The sequence below is a fragment of the Mustelus asterias genome, unplaced genomic scaffold (genome assembly GCF_964213995.1).
Source record: "Mustelus asterias unplaced genomic scaffold, sMusAst1.hap1.1 HAP1_SCAFFOLD_3476, whole genome shotgun sequence".
In the NCBI taxonomy this organism is placed as follows: domain Eukaryota; kingdom Metazoa; phylum Chordata; class Chondrichthyes; order Carcharhiniformes; family Triakidae; genus Mustelus; species Mustelus asterias.
The window spans coordinates 1-19880 of record NW_027593421.1 but is presented as its reverse complement, the minus strand read 5'-3'; the positions used below and the strand labels follow the sequence as shown (position 1 = coordinate 19880).

The 19880-nt window shown below is 58.5% G+C and overlaps 1 protein-coding gene across 1 annotated transcript in view; it reads right to left on the bottom strand.

The window, feature by feature from the left end:
- LOC144490594 (GTP-binding protein REM 2-like) overlaps positions 1-19499 on the bottom strand; it is a 31752-nt gene extending 12253 nt beyond the window's left edge. Inside the window, 2 exon segments of the mRNA XM_078208307.1 lie at positions 13124-13197; positions 19160-19499. Of these exon segments, the coding sequence (XP_078064433.1) occupies positions 13124-13197; positions 19160-19499 (414 nt within the window).
- Positions 19500-19880: the final 381 nt, after the last annotated feature.

Genomic DNA, 19880 nt, shown 5'->3' with positions numbered 1-19880 from the left:
CTCCTCCAGCCCCCTACACCCCCTCCCTATCTCTGTAACCTCCTCCAGCCCCCTACACCCCCTCCCTATCTCTGTAACCTCCTCCAGCCCCCAACACCCCCTCCCTTCTCTGTAACCTCCTCCAGCCCCCTACACCCCCTCCCTATCTCTGTAACCTCCTCCAGCCCCCTACACCCCCTCCCTATCTCTGTAACCTCCTCCAGCCCCCTACACCCCCTCCCTATCTCTGTAACCTCCTCCAGCCCCCTACACCCCCTCCCTATCTCTGTAACCTCCTCCAGCCCCCTACACACCCTCCCTATCTCTGTAACCTCCTCCAGCCCCCTATACACCCTCCCTATCTCTGTAACCTCCTCCAGCCCCCTATACACCCTCCCTATCTCTGTAACCTCCTCCAGCCCCCTATACACCCTCCCTATCTCTGTAACCTCCTCCAGCTCCCTACACCCCCTCCCTATCTCTGTAACCTCCTCCAGCCCCTACACCCCTCCCTATCTCTGTAACCTCCTCCAGCCCCTACACCCCTCCCTATCTCTGTAACCTCCTCCAGCCCCCTACACCCCTCCCTATCTCTGTAACCTCCTCCAGCCCCCTACACCCTCTCCCTATCTCTGTAACCTCCTCCAGCCCCTACAGCCCCTCCCTACCTCTGTAACCTCCTCCAGCCCCCTACACCTCTCCCTATCTCTGTAACCTCCTCCAGCCCCGACACCCCCTCCCTATCTCTGTAACCTCCTCCAGCCCCGACAACCCTCTCTATCTCTGTAATCTCCTCCAACCCCCTACACCCCTCCCTATCTCTGTAACCTCCTTCAGCCCCTGCACCCCTCCCTATCTCTGTAACCTCCTCCAGCTCCCTACACCCCCTCCCTATCTCTGTAACCTCCTCCAGCCCCCTACATCCTCTCCATATCTCTGTAACCTCCTCCAGCCCCCTACACCTCTCCCTATCTCTGTAACCTCCTCCAGCTCCCTACACCCCTCCCTATCTCTGTAATCTCCTCCAGCTCCCTACACCCCCCCAATCTCTGTAACCTCCTCCAGCCCCCTACACCCCTCCCTATCTCTGTAACCTCCTGCAGTCCCGACACCCCTCCCTATCTCTGTAACATCCTCCAGCCCCTACACCCCCTCCCTATCTCTGTAACCTCCTCCAGCCCCTACACCCCCTCCCTATCTCTGTAACCTCCTCCAGCCCCCTACACCCCATCCCTATCTCTGTAACCTCCTCCAGCTCCCTACACCCCCCTTATCTCTGTAACCCCCTCCAGTCCCTACACCCCTCCCTATCTCTGTACCCTCCACCAGCCCCTACACCCCCTCCCTATGTCTGTAACCTCCTCCAGCCCCCTACACCCCCTCCCTATCTCTGTAACCTCCTCCAGCCCCTACACCCCCTCCCTATCTCTGTAACCTCCTCCAGCCCCTACACCCCTCCCTATCTCTGTAACCTCCTCCAGCCCCTACACCCCCTCCCTATGTCTGTAACCTCCTCCAGCCCCCTACACCTCTCCCTATCTCTGGAACATCCTCCAGCCCCCTACACCCCCTCCCTATCTCTGTAACCTCCTCCAGCACCCTACACCCCTCCCTATCTCTGTAACCTCCTCCAGCCCCTACACCCCTCCCTATCTCTGTAACCTCCTCCAGCTCCTACACCCCCTCCCTATCTCTGTAACCTCCTCCAGCCCCCTACACCCCCTCCCTATCTCTGTAACCTCCTGCAGCCCCCTACACCCCTCGCTATCTCTGTAACCTCCTCCAGCCCCTACACCCCTCCCTATCTCTGTAACCTCCTCCAGCCCCTACACCCCTCCCTATCTCTGTAACCTCCTCCAGCTCCTACACCCCCTCCCTATCTCTGTAACCTCCTCCAGCCCCCTATACACCCTCCCTATCTCTGTAACCTCCTCCAGCCCCCTATACACCCTCCCTATCTCTGTAACCTCCTCCAGCCCCCTATACACCCTCCCTATCTCTGTAACCTCCTCCAGCCCCCTATACACCCTCCCTATCTCTGTAACCTCCTCCAGCTCCCTACACCCCCTCCCTATCTCTGTAACCTCCTCCAGCCACTACACCCCTCCCTATCTCTGTAACCTCCTCCAGCCCCTACACCCCTCCCTATCTCTGTAACCTCCTCCAGCCCCCTACACCCCTCCCTATCTCTGTAACCTCTCCAGCCCCCTACACCCTCTCCCTATCTCTGTAACCTCCTCCAGCCCCTACAGCCCCTCCCTACCTCTGTAACCTCCTCCAGCCCCCTACACCCCCTCCCTATCTCTGTAACCTCCTCCAGCCCCCTACACACCCTCCCTATCTCTGTAACCTCCTCCAGCCCCCTACACCTCTCCCTATCTCTGTAACCTCCTCCAGCCCCGACACCCCCTCCCTATCTCTGTAACCTCCTCCAGCCCCGACAACCCTCTCTATCTCTGTAATCTCCTCCAACCCCCTACACCCCTCCCTATCTCTGTAACCTCCTTCAGCCCCTGCACCCCTCCCTATCTCTGTAACCTCCTCCAGCTCCCTACACCCCCGCCCTATCTCTGTAACCTCCTCCAGCCCCCTACATCCTCTCCATATCTCTGTAACCTCCTCCAGCCCCCTACACCTCTCCCTATCTCTGTAACCTCCTCCAGCTCCCTACACCCCTCCCTATCTCTGTAATCTCCTCCAGCTCCCTACACCCCCCCCAATCTCTGTAACCTCCTCCAGCCCCCTACACCCCTCCCTATCTCTGTAACCTCCTCCAGTCCCGACACCCCTCCCTATCTCTGTAACATCCTCCAGCCCCCTACACCCCATCCCTATCTCTGTAACCTCCTCCAGCTCCCTACACCCCCCTTATCTCTGTAACCCCCTCCAGTCCCTACACCCCTCCCTATCTCTGTACCCTCCACCAGCCCCTACACCCCCTCCCTATGTCTGTAACCTCCTCCAGCCCCCTACACCCCTCCCTATCTCTGTAACCTCCTCCAGCCCCCTACACCCCCTCCCTATCTCTGTAACCTCCTCCAGCCCCTACACCCCCTCCCTATCTCTGTAACCTCCTCCAGCCCCCTACACCCCTCCCTATCCCTGTAACCTCCTCCAGCCCCTACACCCCTCCCTATCTCTGTAACCTCCTCCAGCCCCCTACACCCCCTCCCTATCTCTGTAACCTCCTCCAGCCCCCCTACACCCTCTCCCCATCTCTGTAACCTCCTCCAGCCCCTACACCCCTCCCTATCTCTGTAACCTCCTCCAGCCACTACACCCCCTCCCTATCTCTGGAACCTCCTCCAGCCCCCTACACCCCCTCCCTATCTCTGTAACCTCCTCCAGCTCCCTACACCCCCTCCCTATCCCTGTAACCTCATCCAGCCCCTACACCCCTCCCTTTCTCTGCAACCCCCTCCAGTCCCTACACCCCTCCCTATCTCTGTAACCTCCTCCAGCCCCCTACACCCCTCCCTATCTCTGTAACCTCCTCCAGCTCCCTACACCCCTCCCTATCTCTGTAACCTCCTCCAGCCCCTACACCCCTCCCTATCTCTGTAACCTCCTCCAGCTCCCTACACCCCTCCCTATCTCTGTAACCTCCTCCAGCCCCCTACACCTCTCCCTATCTCTGTAACCTCCTCCAGCCCCCTACACCCCTCCCTATCTCTGTAACCTCCTCCAGCCCCCTACACCCCCTCCCTATCTCTGTAACCTCCTCCAGCCCCCTACACCTCTCCCTATCTCTGTAACCTCCTCCAGCCCCGACACCCCCTCCCTATCTCTGTAACCTCCTCCAGCCCCGACAACCCTCTCTATCTCTGTAATCTCCTCCAACCCCCTACACCCCTCCCTATCTCTGTAACCTCCTTCAGCCCCTGCACCCCTCCCTATCTCTGTAACCTCCTCCAGCTCCCTACACCCCCGCCCTATCTCTGTAACCTCCTCCAGCCCCCTACATCCTCTCCATATCTCTGTAACCTCCTCCAGCCCCCTACACCTCTCCCTATCTCTGTAACCTCCTCCAGCTCCCTACACCCCTCCCTATCTCTGTAATCTCCTCCAGCTCCCTACACCCCCCCCAATCTCTGTAACCTCCTCCAGCCCCCTACACCCCTCCCTATCTCTGTAACCTCCTCCAGTCCCGACACCCCTCCCTATCTCTGTAACATCCTCCAGCCCCCTACACCCCATCCCTATCTCTGTAACCTCCTCCAGCTCCCTACACCCCCCTTATCTCTGTAACCCCCTCCAGTCCCTACACCCCTCCCTATCTCTGTACCCTCCACCAGCCCCTACACCCCCTCCCTATGTCTGTAACCTCCTCCAGCCCCCTACACCCCTCCCTATCTCTGTAACCTCCTCCAGCCCCCTACACCCCCTCCCTATCTCTGTAACCTCCTCCAGCCCCTACACCCCCTCCCTATCTCTGTAACCTCCTCCAGCCCCCTACACCCCTCCCTATCCCTGTAACCTCCTCCAGCCCCTACACCCCTCCCTATCTCTGTAACCTCCTCCAGCCCCCTACACCCCCTCCCTATCTCTGTAACCTCCTCCAGCCCCCCTACACCCTCTCCCCATCTCTGTAACCTCCTCCAGCCCCTACACCCCTCCCTATCTCTGTAACCTCCTCCAGCCACTACACCCCCTCCCTATCTCTGGAACCTCCTCCAGCCCCCTACACCCCCTCCCTATCTCTGTAACCTCCTCCAGCTCCCTACACCCCCTCCCTATCCCTGTAACCTCATCCAGCCCCTACACCCCTCCCTTTCTCTGCAACCCCCTCCAGTCCCTACACCCCTCCCTATCTCTGTAACCTCCTCCAGCCCCCTACACCCCTCCCTATCTCTGTAACCTCCTCCAGCTCCCTACACCCCTCCCTATCTCTGTAACCTCCTCCAGCCCCTACACCCCTCCCTATCTCTGTAACCTCCTCCAGCTCCCTACACCCCTCCCTATCTCTGTAACCTCCTCCAGCCCCCTACACCTCTCCCTATCTCTGTAACCTCCTCCAGCCCCCTACACCCCTCCCTATCTCTGTAACCTCCTCCAGCCCCCTACACCCCCTCCCTATCTCTGTAACCTCCTCCAGCCCCTACACCCCTCCCTATCTCTGTAACCCCCTCCAGCCCCCTACACCCCTCCCTATCTCTGTAACCTCCTCCAGCCCCCTACACCTCTCCCTATCTCTGGAACATCCTCCAGCCCCCTACACCCCCTCCCTATCTCTGTAACCTCCTCCAGCCCCTACACCCCTCCCTATCTCTGTAACCTCCTCCAGCCCCCTACACCCTCCCTATCTCTGTCACCCCCTCCAGTGCCTACACCCCTCCCTATCTCTGTAACCTCCTCCAGCCCCTACACCCCCTCCCTATCTCTGTAACCTCCTCCAGCCCCCTACACCTCTCCCTATCTCTGGAACATCCTCCAGCCCCCTACACCCCCTCCCTATCTCTGTAACCTCCTCCAGCCCCCTACACCCCTCCCTATCTCTGTAACCTCCTCCAGCCCCTACACCCCTCCCTATCTCTGTAACCTCCTCCAGCTCCTACACCCCCTCCCTATCTCTGTAACCTCCTCCAGCCCCCTACACCCCCTCCCTATCTCTGTAACCTCCTCGAGCTCCCTGCACCCCTCCCTATCTCTGTAACCTCCTCCAGCCCCCTACACCCCCTCCCTGTCTCTGTAACCTCCTCCAGCCCCCTACACCCCTCCCTATCTCTGTAACCTCCTCCAGCCCCCTACACCCCCTCCCTATCTCTGTAACCTCCTCCAGCCCCCTACACCCCCTCCCTATCTCTGTAACCTCCTCCAGCCCCCAACACCCCCTCCCTATCTCTGTAACCTCCTCCAGCCCCCTACACCCCCTCCCTATCTCTGTAACCTCCTCCAGCCCCCTACACCCCCTCCCTATCTCTGTAACCTCCTCCAGCCCCCTACACCCCCTCCCTATCTCTGTAACCTCCTCCAGCCCCCGACACCCCCTCCCTATCTCTGTAACCTCCTCCAGCCCCCTACACACCCTCCCTATCTCTGTAACCTCCTCCAGCCCCCTATACACCCTCCCTATCTCTGTAACCTCCTCCAGCCCCCTATACACCCTCCCTATCTCTGTAACCTCCTCCAGCCCCCTATACACCCTCCCTATCTCTGTAACCTCCTCCAGCTCCCTACACCCCCTCCCTATCTCTGTAACCTCCTCCAGCCCCTACACCCCTCCCTATCTCTGTAACCTCCTCCAGCCCCTACACCCCTCCCTATCTCTGTAACCTCCTCCAGCCCCCTACACCCCTCCCTATCTCTGTAACCTCCTCCAGCCCCCTACACCCTCTCCCTATCTCTGTAACCTCCTCCAGCCCCTACAGCCCCTCCCTACCTCTGTAACCTCCTCCAGCCCCCTACACCTCTCCCTATCTCTGTAACCTCCTCCAGCCCCGACACCCCCTCCCTATCTCTGTAACCTCCTCCAGCCCCGACAACCCTCTCTATCTCTGTAATCTCCTCCAACCCCCTACACCCCTCCCTATCTCTGTAACCTCCTTCAGCCCCTGCACCCCTCCCTATCTCTGTAACCTCCTCCAGCTCCCTACACCCCCTCCCTATCTCTGTAACCTCCTCCAGCCCCCTACATCCTCTCCATATCTCTGTAACCTCCTCCAGCCCCCTACACCTCTCCCTATCTCTGTAACCTCCTCCAGCTCCCTACACCCCTCCCTATCTCTGTAATCTCCTCCAGCTCCCTACACCCCCCCAATCTCTGTAACCTCCTCCAGCCCCCTACACCCCTCCCTATCTCTGTAACCTCCTGCAGTCCCGACACCCCTCCCTATCTCTGTAACATCCTCCAGCCCCCTACACCCCATCCCTATCTCTGTAACCCCCTCCAGTCCCTACACCCCTCCCTATCTCTGTACCCTCCACCAGCCCCTACACCCCCTCCCTATGTCTGTAACCTCCTCCAGCCCCCTACACCCCCTCCCTATCTCTGTAACCTCCTCCAGCCCCTACACCCCCTCCCTATCTCTGTAACCTCCTCCAGCCCCCTACACCCCTCCCTATCCCTGTAACCTCCTCCAGCCCCTACACCCCTCCCTATCTCTGTAACCTCCTCCAGCCCCTACACCCCCTCCCTATCTCTGTAACCTCCTCCAGCCCCCTACACCCTCCCTATCTCTGTCACCCCCTCCAGTGCCTACACCCCTCCCTATCTCTGTAACCTCCTCCAGCCCCCCTACACCCTCTCCCCATCTCTGTAACCTCCTCCAGCCCCTACACCCCTCCCTATCTCTGTAACCTCCTCCAGCCCCTACACCCCCTCCCTATCTCTGGAACCTCCTCCAGCCCCCTACACCCCCTCCCTATCTCTGTAACCTCCTCCAGCTCCCTACACCCCCTCCCTATCCCTGTAACCTCATCCAGCCCCTACACCCCTCCCTTTCTCGGTAACCCCCTCCAGTCCCTACACCCCTCCCTATCTCTGTAACCTCCTCCAGCCCCCTACACCCCTCCCTATCTCTGTAACCTCCTCCAGCTCCCTACACCCCTCCCTATCTCTGTAACCTCCTCCAGCCCCTACACCCCTCCCTATCTCTGTAACCTCCTCCAGCTCCCTACACCCCTCCCTATCTCTGTAACCTCCTCCAGCCCCCTACACCTCTCCCTATCTCTGTAACCTCCTCCAGCCCCCTACACCCCTCCCTATCTCTGTAACCTCCTCCAGCCCCCTACACCCCTCCCTATCTCTGTAACCTCCTCCAGCCCCTACACCCCCTCCCTATCTCTGTAACCTCCTCCAGCCCCTACACCCCTCCCTATCTCTGTAACCCCCTCCAGCCCCCTACACCCCTCCCTATCTCTGTAACCTCCTCCAGCCCCTACACCCCCTCCCTATCTCTGTAACCTCCTCCAGCCCCCTACACCCCTCCCTATCTCTGTAACCCCCTCCAGCCCCCTACACCCCTCCCTATCTCTGTAACCTCCTCCAGCCCCCTACACCTCTCCCTATCTCTGGAACATCCTCCAGCCCCCTACACCCCCTCCCTATCTCTGTAACCTCCTCCAGCCCCTACACCCCTCCCTATCTCTGTAACCTCCTCCAGCCCCCTACACCCTCCCTATCTCTGTCACCCCCTCCAGTGCCTACACCCCTCCCTATCTCTGTAACCTCCTCCAGCCCCTACACCCCCTCCCTATCTCTGTAACCTCCTCCAGCCCCCTACACCTCTCCCTATCTCTGGAACATCCTCCAGCCCCCTACACCCCCTCCCTATCTCTGTAACCTCCTCCAGCACCCTACACCCCTCCCTATCTCTGTAACCTCCTCCAGCCCCTACACCCCTCCCTATCTCTGTAACCTCCTCCAGCTCCTACACCCCCTCCCTATCTCTGTAACCTCCTCCAGCCCCCTACACCCCCTCCCTATCTCTGTAACCTCCTCCAGCCCCCTACACCCCTCGCTATCTCTGTAACCTCCTCCAGCCCCTACACCCCTCCCTATCTCTGTAACCTCCTCCAGCCCCTACACCCCTCCCTATCTCTGTAACCTCCTCCAGCTCCTACACCCCCTCCCTATCTCTGTAACCTCCTCCAGCCCCCTACACCCCCTCCCTATCTCTGTAACCTCCTCCAGCCCCCTACACCCCCTCCCTATCTCTGTAACCTCCTCCAGCCCCCTACACACCTCCCTATCTCTGTAACCTCCTCCAGCCCCTACACCCCCTCCCTATCTCTGTAACCTCCTCCAGCCCCTACACCCCTCCCTATCTCTGTAACCCCCTCCAGCCCCCTACACCCCTCCCTATCTCTGTAACCTCCTCCAGCCCCTACACCCCCTCCCTATCTCTGTAACCTCCTCCAGCCCCTACACCCCTCCCTATCTCTGTAACCCCCTCCAGCCCCCTACACCCCTCCCTATCTCTGTAACCTCCTCCAGCCCCCTACACCTCTCCCTATCTCTGGAACATCCTCCAGCCCCCTACACCCCCTCCCTATCTCTGTAACCTCCTCCAGCCCCTACACCCCTCCCTATCTCTGTAACCTCCTCCAGCCCCCTACACCCTCCCTATCTCTGTCACCCCCTCCAGTGCCTACACCCCTCCCTATCTCTGTAACCTCCTCCAGCCCCTACACCCCCTCCCTATCTCTGTAACCTCCTCCAGCCCCCTACACCTCTCCCTATCTCTGGAACATCCTCCAGCCCCCTACACCCCCTCCCTATCTCTGTAACCTCCTCCAGCACCCTACACCCCTCCCTATCTCTGTAACCTCCTCCAGCCCCTACACCCCTCCCTATCTCTGTAACCTCCTCCAGCTCCTACACCCCCTCCCTATCTCTGTAACCTCCTCCAGCCCCCTACACCCCCTCCCTATCTCTGTAACCTCCTCCAGCCCCCTACACCCCTCGCTATCTCTGTAACCTCCTCCAGCCCCTACACCCCTCCCTATCTCTGTAACCTCCTCCAGCCCCTACACCCCTCCCTATCTCTGTAACCTCCTCCAGCTCCTACACCCCCTCCCTATCTCTGTAACCTCCTCCAGCCCCCTACACCCCCTCCCTATCTCTGTAACCTCCTCCAGCCCCCTACAACCCTCCCAGATCTCTGCGCTCCTCCAATTCCGGCCTCTCGAGCATCCCCCGATTCCCGTCGCTCCGCCATTGGCGGCCGTGCCTTCAGCTGCCCGGGGGGGGCCCTCAGCTCTGGAATTCCCCCCCAAACCTCTCCACCTCTCCCTCCCTGACTGTGTCTCTCTCTCTCTCTCTCCCTATCTCTCTGTCACTCCCTGTCTCTCTCTGTCTTGTTCCCTTTCTCTGTCCGTCTCTCTCTGCCTCTCTCTCTTTCTGTCACTGTCTCCCTCTGTGTCTCTCTCTGTCGCTCACTGTCACTCCCTGATTCTCTATGTCTCTGTCTCTGTCACTCTCTCCCTCTGTCATTTGCACTGTCTCTCTCTGTCTCTCTCTCTGACTGTGTCTCCCTCTCTCCCTCTTTCTGTCTGTCTCTCTCTCTCTCTCTGTCTCTGTCAGTGCTGAGGGAGCGCCGCACTGTGGGAGGGTCAGTGCTGAGGGAGCGCCGCACTGTGGGAGGGTCAGTGCTGAGGGAGCGCCGCACTGTGGGAGGGTCGGTGCTGAGGGAGCGCCGCACTGTGGGAGGGTCAGTGCTGAGGGAGCGCCGCACTGTGGGAGGGTCGGTGCTGAGGGAGCGCCGCACTGTGGGAGGGTCAGTGCTGAGGGAGCGCCGCACTGTGGGGAGGGTCAGTGCTGAGGGAGCGCCGCACTGTGGGAGGGTCAGTGCTGAGGGAGCGCCGCACTGTGGGAGGGTCGGTGCTGAGGGAGCGCCGCACTGTGGGAGGGTCAGTGCTGAGGGAGCGCCGCACTGTGGGGGGGTCGGTGCTGAGGGAGCGCCGCACTGTGGGAGGGTCAGTGCTGAGGGAGCGCCGCACTGTGGGAGGGTCAGTGCTGAGGGAGCGCCGCACTGTGGGAGGGTCAGTGCTGAGGGAGCGCCGCACTGTGGGGGGGTCGGTGCTGAGGGAGCGCCGCACTGTGGGAGGGTCAGTGCTGAGGGAGCGCCGCACTGTGGGAGGGTCAGTGCTGAGGGAGCGCCGCACTGTGGGAGGGTCAGTGCTGAGGGAGCGCCGCACTGTGGGAGGGTCGGTGCTGAGGGAGCGCCGCACTGTGGGAGGGTCAGTGCTGAGGGAGCGCCGCACTGTGGGAGGGTCAGTGCTGAGGGAGCGCCGCACTGTGGGAGGGTCAGTGCTGAGGGAGCGCCGCACTGTGGGAGGGTCAGTGCTGAGGGAGCGCCGCACTGTGGGAGGGTCAGTGCTGAGGGAGCGCCGCACTGTGGGAGGGTCAGTGCTGAGGGAGCGCCGCACTGTGGGAGGGTCAGTGCTGAGGGAGCGCCGCACTGTGGGAGGGTCGGTGCTGAGGGAGCGCCGCACTGTGGGAGGGTCAGTACTGAGGGAGCGCCGCACTGTGGGAGGGTCAGTGCTGAGGGAGCGCCGCACTGTGGGGAGGGTCAGTGCTGAGGGAGCGCCGCACTGTGGGAGGGTCGGTGCTGAGGGAGCGCCGCACTGTGGGAGGGTCAGTGCTGAGGGAGCGCCGCACTGTGGGAGGGTCAGTGCTGAGGGGGTGCCGCACTGTGGGAGGGTCGGTGCTGAGGGAGCGCCGCACTGTGGGAGGGTCAGTGTTGAGGGAGCGCCGCACTGTGGGGAGGGTCAGTGCTGAGGGAGCGCCGCACTGTGGGAGGGTCAGTGCTGAGGGAGTGCCGCACTGTGGGAGGGTCAGTGCTGAGGGAGCGCCGCACTGTGGGAGGGTCAGTGCTGAGGGAGCGCCGCACTGTGGGAGGGTCAGTGCTGAGGGAGCGCCGCACTGTGGGAGGGTCAGTGCTGAGGGAGCGCCGCACTGTGGGAGGGTCAGTGCTGAGGGAGCGCCGCACTGTGGGAGGGTCAGTGCTGAGGGAGCGCCGCACTGTGGGAGGGTCAGTGCTGAGGGAGCGCCGCACTGTGGGAGGGTCGGTGCTGAGGGAGCGCCGCACTGTGGGAGGGTCAGTACTGAGGGAGCGCCGCACTGTGGGAGGGTCAGTGCTGAGGGAGCGCCGCACTGTGGGGAGGGTCAGTGCTGAGGGAGCGCCGCCCTGTGGGAGGGTCGGTGCTGAGGGAGCGCCGCACTGTGGGAGGGTCAGTGCTGAGGGAGCGCCGCACTGTGGGAGGGTCAGTGCTGAGGGGGTGCCGCACTGTGGGAGGGTCGGTGCTGAGGGAGCGCCGCACTGTGGGAGGGTCAGTGTTGAGGGAGCGCCGCACTGTGGGGAGGGTCAGTGCTGAGGGAGCGCCGCACTGTGGGAGGGTCAGTGCTGAGGGAGTGCCGCACTGTGGGAGGGTCAGTGCTGAGGGAGCGCCGCACTGTGGGAGGGTCAGTGCTGAGGGAGTGCCGCACTGTGGGAGGGTCAGTGCTGAGGGAGTGCCGCACTGTGGGAGGGTCAGTGCTGAGGGAGCGCCGCACTGTGGGAGGGTCAGTGCTGAGGGAGCGCCGCACTGTGGGAGGGTCAGTGCTGAGGGAGCGCCGCACTGTGGGAGGGTCAGTGCTGAGGGAGCGCCGCACTGTGGGAGGGTCAGTGCTGAGTTAGTGCCGCACTGTGGGAGGGTCAGTGCTGAGGGAGTGCCGCACTGTGGGAGGGTCAGTGCTGAGGGAGCGCCGCACTGTGGGAGGGTCAGTGCTGAGGGAGTGCCGCACTGTGGGAGGGTCAGTGCTGAGGGAGCGCCGCACTGTGGGAGGGTCAGTGCTGAGGGAGCGCCGCACTGTGGGAGGGTCAGTGCTGAGGGAGCGCCGCACTGTGGGAGGGTCAGTGCTGAGGGAGTGCCGCACTGTGGGAGGGTCAGTGCTGAGGGAGTGCCGCACTGTGGGAGGGTCAGTGCTGAGGGAGCGCCGCACTGTGGGAGGGTCGGTGCTGAGGGAGCGCCGCACTGTGGGAGGGTCAGTGCTGAGGGAGCGCCGCACTGTGGGAGGGTCAGTGCTGAGGGAGCGCCGCACTGTGGGAGGGTCAGTGCTGAGGGAGCGCCGCACTGTGGGAGGGTCAGTGCTGAGGGAGTGCCGCACTGTGGGAGGGTCGGTGCTGAGGGAGCACCGCACTGTGGGAGGGTCAGTGCTGAGGGAGCGCCGCACTGTGGGAGGGTCAGTGCTGAGGGAGTGCCGCACTGTGGGAGGGTCAGTGCTGAGGGAGCGCCGCACTGTGGGAGGGTCAGTGCTGAGGGAGTGCCGCACTGTGGGAGGGTCAGTGCTGAGGGAGCGCCGCACTGTGGGAGGGTCAGTGCTGAGGGAGCGCCGCACTGTGGGAGGGTCAGTGCTGAGGGAGTGCCGCACTGTGGGAGGGTCAGTGCTGAGGGAGCGCCGCACTGTGGGAGGGTCAGTGCTGAGGGAGCGCCGCACTGTGGGAGGGTCAGTGCTGAGGGAGCGCCGCACTGTGGGAGGGTCGGTGCTGAGGGAGCGCCGCACTGCGGGAGGGTCAGTGCTGAGGGAGTGCCGCACTGTGGGAGGGTCAGTGCTGAGGGAGCGCCGCACTGTGGGAGGGTCAGTGTCACCACATTTATTCCAGCAAAACAAAGAAGATGGTAAAAGATATTTAAATAATTTATGAAGACAATTATCAAATACCTGCTCCCAGATATCATAGACAACAAGTGTAGAATCCTGTCCATCCACACTGATTGTTCGTTGATAGGTGTCTTCTGTGAGAAATTAATCAAAAGAAACATTTTCTTCAGTTTGGATGCAGAGCGAAGCTCCCTCTACACTGTCCCCCATCAAACACTCTAAGGACACGTACAGCACGGGGTTAGATACAGAGTAAAGCTCCCTCTACACTGTCCCCCATCAAACACTCCCAGGACAGGTACAGCACGGGGTTAGATACAGAGTAAAGCTCCCTCTACACTGTCCCCGTCAAACACTCCCAGGACAGGTACAGCACGGGGTTAGATACAGAGTAAAGCTCCCTCGACACTGTCCCCCATCAAACACTCCCAGGACAGGTACAGCACGGGGTTAGATACAGAGTAAAGCTCCCTCTACACTGTCCCCCATCAAACACTCCCAGGACAGGTACAGCACGGGGTTAGATACAGAGTAAAGCTCCCTCTACACTGTCCCCATCAAACACTCCCAGGACAGGTACAGCACGGGGTTAGATACAGAGTAAAGCTCCCTCTACACTGTCCCCCCATCAAACACTCCCAGGACAGGTACAGCACGGGGTTAGATACAGAGTAAAGCTCCCTCTACACTGTCCCACATCAAACACTCCCAGGACAGATACAGCACGGGGTTAGATACAGAGTAAAGCTCCCTCTACACTGTCCCCATCAAACACTCCCAGGACAGGTTCAGCACGGGGTTAGATACAGAGTAAAGCTCCCTCTACACTGTCCCCCCATCAAACACTCCCAGGACAGGTACAGCACGGGGTTAGATACAGAGTAAAGGTCCCTCTACACTGTCCCCCATCAAACACTCCCAGGACTGGTACAGCACGGGGTTAGATACAGAGTAAAGCTCCCTCTACACTGTCCCCCATCAAACACTCCCAGGACAGGTACAGCACGGGGTTAGATACAGAGTAAAGCTCCCTCTACACTGTCCCCATCAAACACTCCCAGGACAGGTACAGCACGGGGTTAGATACAGAGTAAAGCTCCCTCTACACTGTCCCCCCATCAAACACTCCCAGGACAGGTACAGCACGGGGTTAGATACAGAGTAAAGCTCCCTCTACCCTGTCCCACATCAAACACTCCCAGGACAGGTACAGCATGGGGTTAGATACAGAGTAAAGCTCCCTCTCCACTGTCCCCCATCAAACACTCCCAGGACAGGTACAGCACGGGGTTAGATACAGAGTAAAGCTCCCTCGACACTGTCCCCCATCAAACACTCCCAGGACAGGTACAGAACGGGGTTAGATACAGAGTAAAGCTCCCTCTACACTGTCCCCATCAAACACTCCCAGGACAGGTACAGCACGGGGTTAGATACAGAGGAAAGCTCCCTCTACACTGTCCCCCATCAAACACTCCCAGGACAGGTACAGCACGGGGTTAGATACAGAGTAAAGCTCCCTCTACACTGTCCCCCATCAAACACTCCCAGGACAGGTACAGCACGGGGTTAGATACAGAGTTATGCTCCCTCTACACTGTCCCCCATCAAACACTCCCAGGACAGGTACAGCACAGGGTTAGATACAGAGTAAAACTCCCTCTGCACTGTCCCCCATCAAACACTCCGAGGACAGGTACAGCACGGGGTTAGATACAGAGTAAAGCTCCCTCTACACTGTCCGCCATCAAACACTCCCAGGACAGGGACAGCACGGGGTTAGATACAGAGTAAAGCTCCCTCTACACTGTCCCCCCATCAAACACTCCCAGGACAGGTACAGCACGGGGTTAGATACAGAGTAAAGCTCCCTCTACACTGTCCCCCCATCAAACACTCCCAGGACAGGTACAGCACGGGGTTAGATACAGAGCAAAGCTCCCACTACACTGTCCCCCCATCAAACACTCCCAGGGCAGGTACAGCACGGGGTTAGATACAGAGTAAAGCTCCCTCTACACTGTCCCCCATCAAACACTCCCAGGACAGGAACAGCACCGGGTTAGATACAGAGTAAAGCTCCCTCTACACTGTCCCCCATCAAACACTCCCAGGACTGGTACAGCACGGGGTTAGATACAGAGTAAAGCTCCCTCTACGCTGTCCCCCATCAAACACTCCCAGGACAGGTACAGCACGGGGTTAGATACAGAGTAAAGCTCCCTCTACACTGTCCCCCATCAAACACTCCCAGGACTGGTACAGCACGGGGTTAGATACAGAGTAAAGCTCCCTCTACACTGTCCCCCATCAAACACTCCCAGGACAGGTACAGCACGGGGTTAGATACAGAGTAAAGCTCCCTCTACACTGTCCCCCATCAAACTCTCCCAGGACAGGTACAGCACGGGGTTAGATACAGAGTAAAGCTCCCTCTACACTGTCCCCATCAAACACTCCCAGGACAGGTCCAGCACGGGGTTAGATACAGAGTAAAGCTCCCTCTACACTGTCCCCCATCAAACACTCCCAGGACAGGTACAGCACGGGGTTAGATACAGAGTAAAGCTCCCTCTACACTGTCCCCCATCAAACACTCCCAGGACAGGTACAGCACGGGGTTAGATACAGAGTAAAGCTCCCTCTACACTGTCCCAATCAAACACTCCCAGGACAGGTACAGCACGGGGTTAGATTCAGAGTAAAGGTCCCTCTACACTGTCCCCCATCAAACACTCCCAGGACAGGTACAGCACGGGGTTAGATACAGAGTAAAGCTCCCTCTACACTGTCCCCCATCAAACACTCCCAGGACAGGTACAGCACGGGGTTAGATACAGAGTAAAGCTCCCTCTACACTGTCCCCATCAAACACTCCCAGGACAGGTACAGCACGGGGTTAGATACAGAGTAAATCTCCCTCTACACTGTCCCCATCAGACACTCCCTGGACAGGTACAGCACGGGGTTCGATACAGAGTAAAGCTCCCTCTACACTGTCCCCCAAACACTCCCAGGACAGGTACAGCACGGGGTTAGATACAGAGTAAAGCTCCCTCTACACTGTCCCCATCAAACACTCCCAGGACAGGTACAGCACGGGGTTAGATACAGAGTAAATCTCCCTCTACACTGTCCCCATCAGACACTCCCAGGACAGGTACAGCACGGGGTTAGATACAGAGTAAAGCTCCCTCTACACTGTCCCCCATCAAACACTCCCAGGACAGGTACAGCACGGGGTTAGATACAGAGTAAAGCTCCCTCTACACTGTCCCCATCAAACACTCCCAGGACAGGTACAGCACGGGGTTAGATACAGAGTAAAGCTCCCTCTACACTGTCCCCATCAAACACTCCCAGGACAGGTACAGCACGGGGTTAGATACAGAGTAAAGCTCCCTCTACACTGTCCCCATCAAACACTCCCAGGACAGGTACAGCACGGGGTTAGATACAGAGTAAAGCTCCCTCTACAACTGTCCTCAAATTTGACATGTCCTCTATGAGGACAGCTGGGGTGTAGAGAAAGATCAACTTAATGCGAGGTAGGTCCATTCAAAAGTCTGACAGCAGCAGGGAAGAAGCTGTTCTTGAGTCGGTCGGTGCGTGACCTCAAACCTTTGTATCATTTCCCCGATGGAAGAAGGTGGAAGAGAGAATGTCCGGGGTGTGTGGGGGGGGGTCCTTAATTATGCCGGCTGCTTTTCCCCGAGGCAGCGGGAAGTGTAGACAGAGTCAATGGATGGGAGGCTGGTTTGCGTGATGGATTGGGCCACATTCACGACCCTTTTGTAGTTCCTTGCGGTCTTGGGCAGAGCAGGAGCCCCAGACCAAGCTGTGATACAACCAGAAAGAATGCTTTCTATGGGGCATCTGTAAAAGGTGGTGAGAGTCGTAGCTGACATGCCCAAATTTCCTTAGTCTCCTGGGAAAGTAGAGGCGTTGGTGGGGCTTTTCTTAACTATAGTGTCGGCGTGGGGGGGACCAGGACAGGTTGTTGGTGATCTGGACACCTAAAAACTTGAAGCTCTCTCGACCCTTTCTACTTCGTCCCCGTTGATGTAGACAGGGGGATGTTCTCCTTCACGCTTCCTGAAGTCGATGACAATCTCCTTTGTTTTGTTGACATTGAGGGAGAGATTATTGTTGCCGCACCAGTTCACCAGATTCTCGATCTCATTCCTGTTCTCTGTCCCGTCACTGTCTGAGATCCGACCCACTACGGTGGTGTCGTCAGCAAACTTGGAAATCATATTGGAATTTAGCCGCACAGTCATAGGTGTATCAGAAGGACCTTGGGGTCCGGGTCCATAGGACTCTAAAATCGGTCCCGCAGGTGGAGGAGGTGGTTAAGAAGGCGTATGGTGTGCTGGCCTTTATCAATCGAGGGATTGAGTTTAGGAGTCCGGGGATAATGATGCAGCTATATAAGACCCTCGTCAGACCCCACTTGGAGTACTGTGCTCAGTTCTGGTCGCCTCATTACAGGAAGGATGTGGAAAAGATTGAAAGGGTGCAGAGGAGGTTTACAAGGATGTTGCCTGGATTGAGTGGCATGCCTCATGAGGATAGGCTGAGGGAGCTCGGTCTTTTCTCCTTGGAGAGACGTAGGATGAGAGGAGACCTAATAGAGGTGTATAAGATGTTGAGAGGCATAGATCGGGTGGATTCTCAGAGGCTTTTTCCCAGGGTGGAAATGGCTGCTACGAGAGGACACAGGTTTAAGGTGCTGGGGGGTAGGTACAGGGGAGATGTTAGGGGGAAGTTTTTCACACAGAGGTTGGTGGGTGAGTGGAATCGGCTGCCGTCAGTGGTGGTGGAGGCAAACTCAATAGGGTCTTTTAAGAGACTCCTGGATGAGTACATGGGACTTAATAGGATGGTGGGTTATAATTTGATCAGTAAATTTGCTGATGACACCAAGATTGGTGGAGTAGTGGATGAGGTGGAGGGCTGTTGTAGGCAGCAAAGAGACATAGATAGGATGCAAAGCTGGGCTGAAAAATGGCAAATGGAGTTTAACCCTGATAAATGTGAGGTGATTCATTTTGGTAGGACAAATTTAAATGTGGATTACAGGGTCAAAGGTAGGGTTCTGAAGACTGTGGAGGAACAGAGAGATCTTGGGGTCCATATCCACAGATCTCTAAAGGTTGCCACTCAAGTGGACAGAGCTGTGAAGAAGGCCTATAGTGTGTTAGCTTTTATTAACAGGGGGTTGGAGTTTAAGAGCCGTGGGGTTATGCTGCAACTGTACAGGACCTTGGTGAGACCACATTTGGAATATTGTGTGCAGTTCTGGTCACCTCACTATAAGAAGGATGTGGAAGCGCTGGAAAGAGTGCAGAGGAGATTTACCAGGATGCTGCCTGGTTTGGAGGGTAGGTCTTATGAGGAAAGGTTGAGGGAGCTAGGGCTGTTCTCTCTGGAGCGGAGGAGGCTGAGGGGAGACTTAATAGAGGTTTATAAAATGATGAAGGGGATAGATAGAGTGAACGTTCAAAGACTATTTCCTCGGGTGGATGGAGCTATTACAAGGGGGCATAACTATAGGGTTCATGGTGGGAGATACAGGAAGGATATCAGAGGTAGGTTCTTTACGCAGAGAGTGGTTGGGGTGTGGAATGGACTGCCTGCAGTGATAGTGGAGTCAGACACTTTAGGAACATTTAAGCGGTTATTGGATAGGCACATGGAGCACACCAGGATGATAGGGAGTGGGATAGCTTGATCTTGGTTTCAGATAAAGCTCGGCACAACATCGTGGGCCGAAGGGCCTGTTCTGTGCTGTACTGTTCTATGTTCTATAGGTAGGCCGGGAAGGTCGGGATATGTTCGGCACCACTTGTGGGGCCGAAGGGCCTGTTTTGTGCGGTCGTTTTTCTATGGTTCTAAACATGGGCAATTGGGAGTAGCTCAGCGGTCAACAAAAAAGGGGCGGCATGGACAAGTTGGGCCGAAGGGTCTGTTTCCATGCTGTAAACCTCTACGAACCCATCTGGAGGTGGAGCCGATGGCGTCACCTTCACCCGAATGGTGATTCCCCCCCCGGGATGGACTCGCAACGGCACCCCCAGTCGAATAGCCACTCACCTGCGTTGTCCAGGTCGCCCACGAAGCTCTCCTTCAGCCCGCCAAAGACACTGGCCAAGGCGGACTTGCCCACCCGCCTCTCCCCCAGCAACACCACCTTGTGGGTGTGGCTGCTGCCGTCCGCAGAGAGGTCGGACTCCGAGGATCCGGTGGAACTGGTTCCCCCCGGGTCCGGGGACTGCCCCCCGGGCGCGTACAGCGGGCTCAGGCGCGACCAGTCGATTACCGTCAGTTGCTCCGTCAGGCCCCGCCCCCGGCAGCTCTGGTGTCTGAGGGGGAGCGGCATGGAGCTCCGCCTGTGCTCCAGATGCCCCCGCTGCGATCTCCTCCGGAGGGGCATGGTGATACTGCGGGGAGAGGGAGGGAGAGAGAGAGACAGAGAGAGAGAGACATGGGGGAGAGAGACAGAGAGGGAGTGAGATAGAGAGAGAGACAGAGAGAGAGAGAGAGAGACAGAGAGAGAGAGACAGAGAGAGAGAGACAGAGAGAGAGAGAGAGACAGAGAGAGACAGAGAGAGAGAGAGAGAGACAGAGAGAGAGACAGACAGAGAGAGAGAGATAGAGAGAGAGAGAGACAGACACAGAGAGAGAGAGACAGAGAGGGAGAGAGAGACAGAGAGAGAGAGACAGAGAGAGAGAGACAGAGAGAGAGAGAGACAGAGAGACAGAGACAGAGACAGAGACAGAGAGAGAGAGAGAGAGACAGAGAGAGACAGAGAGA